A 4588-nucleotide genomic window follows, 5' to 3' on the forward strand; every position below is an offset into this window, starting at 1 on the left:
CCACGAGGTGCCCTGTAGCCCTGTCGGATCCTGTGAGGTGCGGGGCATCCCGAACAGGGACGCCCCGCATCTCGCGGGGTCCCAGCGGGCCGCTGACGCCCCCGTTTTGTGTCCCACCCCCCTCACCCCACAGTGGAGCGGCTGATCCGGGAGAACGGACACATTTTCACCGAGGCGCAGTGCAAGGTGTGCAGCGCCCTGCTCATCTCCGAGTCCCAGCGGCTGGCTCACTACCAGGTAAGGAAGGGGGAGCCCCCCGCCTCCGCCCCAGCCCACCCTCGGGCTCGGCGAGGCACCGAACAAGGGTTTCTCTGCTTTTCCCAGAGCAAGAAACACGCCAACAAGGTGAGACGGTACCTGTCCATCCACGGCGGGGAGGAGGGTGCTCACGGGAAGAAGATGAAGCTGGAGGTGAAGCAGGTGAGAAGAGACCTGATCAGTGTCTATAAGTAACGTTTACAATCAATTTTCTTACAATCTAGAGGGTAACTGCTCTGAGGAGCGACTGAGGGAGCTGGGATTGTTTAGCCTGGAGAGAAGATGCTCTGGGCAGACCTCATTGCCGCCTACAACTCCCTGTCAGGAGGCTGTAGCCATGCGGGGATCAGCCTCTTCTCCCAGGAAACCAGCAACAGGACAAGAGGAAATGGCCTCAAGTTGTGCCGGGGGAGGTTCAGGTTCGACAGCAGGAGGAATTTCTTCACTGAAAGGGTTGTCAGGTATTGGAAGGGAGGTGGTGGAATCACCGTCCCTAGAGGTGTTTAAGAAATGACTGGACATGGCACTCAATTGCTCTGGTCTCGTTGACATGGTGGCGATCAGTCAAAAGTTGAATTCGATGATCTTGGAGGTCTTTTCCAACCTTAATGATTCTCTCATTCTGTGAACTGTCTGAAGGGAGGGTGTCAGAGGATAAACCAGACTCTGCTCAGGGGTGCCCAGCAACAGGGTGAGAGGCAACAGGCAGAAGCTGATGCCCAGGAAGTTTCACCTGAACATGAGGAAGAACTTCTTACCTGTGCAGTGACCACGCACTGGAAGATTGCCCAGAGAAGGTGTGGAGTCTCCCTTACTGGGGATATTCCAGAACCGTTTGGATGCAATCCTGTGCCCAGTGCTCTGGGATGACCCTGCTTGAGCAGGGAGGTTGGACCAGATGACCCACTGGGGTCCCTTCCAGCCTGACCCATCCTTCGTTTCTGTGAGTGCAGGACCCACCAGGGCTAAATGCAGCTCTGTGGGACCTGCTTGGCTAAAGGCAGTTGCACAGTCTTGAAAGTGAACGAGGAAAATGCTCTTGGAAGGGGCTTTGTGAGAACTGAGAAGTTCAGTGGCAGGTGTTTCACCAGGCCTTGTCCCAGTTCCTGCTGCCCTCCCCACTCAGCCTCTTTGAGCTTGTCCTCCCCATTTAAACAAATGCGTGTTCCTATTTTTGATAGTCTTGCTTGAAATGACAAAGAACAGGAGCAACAGCTTGTCAGGAGCATCGTTGCATAACATCACGCAGAGCACGCTGGATTCACCATCCGCAGGAATTCTCTTCCCAGAGCATTCTTTATTTTACTTATTTAGGTTCCCTCAGCTGGTAGCTGGAGCCTGTTGGTCAGTAAAGGCCCCACGTTCCATTCAGCCATCTGTCTGCCCCGTGACTCCCTTGGGGAACAGATCCTACTTTTATGATTGCTTCAGCTGTAATCCCTAACTCTGGCATTTGCAGGGAGCTGGGGGGATAACAGCAGATGCCTTTGCACATAGTGTCAGGCTGAGAACTGCCTGCTGCTCCCTCCTCAGCTGGTGTTGTGTTGCAGATGACCCAGCTGATAGCAATGTTTATGCTGCTCAGTTCACACCTTGCAGGGGACAAAGCTTTGTGGTCCAATTTTGGCAGCCACACGCTTAACCTTGTCCTTAGCCCAAACAGGCCCGGGCTGCCCCTCTGCCTGGAGTGTTTGCCAACAGGTTGAAAACAGTAATCTGGTCGAGAGCACTCTGCAGGGAGGGAGAGGGTGATGCTGCATCATGGAAGTTCTACTCGGTCACATTTCATCAACTTAACACCCAAATGTCTTTGATGACCTTTTCTTAGATCCCCAAACCACAGTGTTTCTCCTCAAAACCAGGAGGCTGGACAGGATGACCTGCAGAGGTCCCTCCCAGCCTCAGCCACTCTGTGGTTCTCTGTGCACAGGACAGCAAGCAGGAAGGCAGCAATGGGGAGGACAGGAACAAGTGTTGTCCCATCTGCAACATGACCTTCTCCTCTCCGGCCGTGGCAACATCTCATTACTTGGGCAAGACTCATGCCAAGAACATGAAGCAGCAGGCCCCCAAAGTAGAAGGTATGAGTGTCTGCAGCACCTTTGCATTGTCCCAAAGGGCTGTTTAGAGGTTTGTTGCACCCAAGTATGAGCTCTTGTGAGGGAGTGTGTGTTCTTTGCTGTGAAACAGAGTAAGCCAACAGTGCACCTCCAGAGATTTGGCTGTACCAGCCTGCTTGGTGGGCTGGCATTGGCAAGAAGTTGTGTGCTGTTTTGTTTTGTTTTGTTTGGAGGAAATGCAGCTGGCAGCAGCCATTGTACCTATCCCTATGTCAAGGGACTAGGAATATGACATTAAGATGTAGAAGTGTCTGTCACAGGATACAATGCTCATTAAAAGGTTACAGACTGAAGTGACTGGTGGAACTCTGATATGGCACATTCCTCAGGGCTGCTCAGCTATAACAATGTGGCCTCTGAGGTTCACAGACGTGGGAGCTGCAGATTGCTGGGGAGTGGGAGAATACAGCTGGGGAGCATCAGTATGTGCGTGTTCTGACCTTGTCTGCCCCAGTGCCACTGCCTGTGTATCCAGTCCCTTTGCTTAGCATCCAGAAAGGCCTGGTGGGTGGGGAGTGACACCCTCTGTCCAGGTCATAGGGGTAGACATGGGCCTGGGGGGCTGCAGCTGGTCAGGACAGAAGGAAAACACAGCCACTGAGTGCACCTGAGGATGGCAGCTTCTGCTAACTCCAAGATGGGGACTTGTGAGTCACCCAGACACCTGACTCCTGGGATCTTCCAGGCAGAAGCTGTCTGTCCCAGTGTGTCTTTACAGCTTTGCTAAAATGTGTGCACAGAGCAAAGCCACCTCCGGGATCTTCTTGTTCTTTGGAGTCGTTGCTTTTGGGTATGATAGGAGCCTGCAGGAAGAGGTAGATGTTCACTGAGCAGTCTGGTGTGTGCCTTTGCTTCTTGCATGAGAGGAGCTCTCTGATCCCTAGCAGGTTACTCACGCTGCTCTTTGGCACCCTGGAGTGAGATGGTGCAGGTTTCTCACACAGAAGACCTGCTTCCCTGTGTGGATTCACTGTATCAGACCTGGTCCCATTTATGCTGTGTCTCAGGCAAGACTCCTCATGACTTCAGGATCAAGTCCTGCGGCTGCACAGTGCTTCCAGAATCCCACCGCCTTTGCTGTGCAAGGGCTTGTGCCCATGTTCTGTCTGGGGGATGATAACAGCAGGTGGAAGCTCATTCATACCCAGTGTTTCTTGAATACAGTCATGCTTATGTTAAGGAGAAATATGCAAATCTGTTGGATTTTTTAAGCCCTGGAAGTTTTCCTGGCATACTCTGACTTATGTTACCACATGTTTTTAAATTCTGCAGCATTAAGGGAAGAGGTAGGAAAATCATTAATTTATTGAGATATCTTAAATTGGCTAGGTTTGGAGTTTAGATGTAGTGTGTTACTGGTTTTAATGTGGGTTTGGGGGAAATAAAGTAACTGGTTTTTACCTCAGAGTTCTGTGACTGACCAGGAGTTTGGATTCACCCTACAGAAACGGTGCCCCCACAGAAACACCCTGCTGCCCTCCCCACCTCTACTGCATCTTCTAACGAAGAGAATAAGGACATTACTGACCCGGACAAGTTCTGTAGCCTCTGCCATGCCACTTTCAACAACCCCCTTATGGCAAAACAGCACTACGTAGGCAAGAAGCACAGAAAGCAGGAGACCAAACACAAGCTGATGGCGCACTACGGCCGAACCCCTGATGCACCAGCATCATCCTTCATGGGTGAGTTCTCAACAGGGAGGCTGATAACCAGCTGAAGAGCAGGGTGGGAGAGAAGCAGAATGTGTCTGACAGGCCTTTGGACAAGAGAGCCTGTGTGGAGGGAGCAGGGGAGTATTACTTGTGATGAGGAACTTGATTATACACCCTAAGATTGATTTGGTTGATGTAACCCCCGGCAGCAGATGTCTTAGACTGTAGCTACTCGTGACAAGCTTTGGGTTGTGTTATGCGGTGTTGTTTAATCGGGGACATGTCCTTTTTATTCTCTATGCGGATAATCCAGGGATTTTGGCCAGTACTGTTTCTAGTTAGGTGATTGCATCCGAAATGGAAAGATAAAAGTGGCATTTGATGCTCAAAAGTAGTCTTTGAGAGGACTAGTGAGAGATGGAAGGAATAGGTTTAACTGCACCTGCTGCTTCAAAGCACATGAAAGCCAGAAAGATTTCTCCCTGAATGCCTTTCTGCCTCTGTGTGGGCACCTCCATCTGATGAACTAATGCAACTCTCTCTAGAGCAAGCAGG

At 51.3% G+C, this 4588-nt stretch overlaps 1 protein-coding gene across 1 annotated transcript in view; it reads left to right on the forward strand.

Moving 5' to 3' along the window:
- Positions 1 to 105: 105 nt before the first annotated feature.
- Positions 106 to 4588, forward strand: part of ZNF346 (zinc finger protein 346) — a gene marked incomplete at its 5' end in the record, with an annotated part of 8381 nt that continues 3898 nt past the window's right edge. The window contains 4 exons of the mRNA XM_017728044.1: positions 106 to 237; positions 325 to 420; positions 2189 to 2339; positions 3824 to 4063. Of these exons, the coding sequence (XP_017583533.1) occupies positions 106 to 237; positions 325 to 420; positions 2189 to 2339; positions 3824 to 4063 (619 nt within the window). The remainder of the gene's footprint in view (positions 238 to 324; positions 421 to 2188; positions 2340 to 3823; positions 4064 to 4588) is intronic.

Source organism: Corvus brachyrhynchos, unplaced genomic scaffold (genome assembly GCF_000691975.1).
Source record: "Corvus brachyrhynchos isolate BGI_N302 unplaced genomic scaffold, ASM69197v1 scaffold21, whole genome shotgun sequence".
NCBI lineage: Eukaryota > Metazoa > Chordata > Aves > Passeriformes > Corvidae > Corvus > Corvus brachyrhynchos.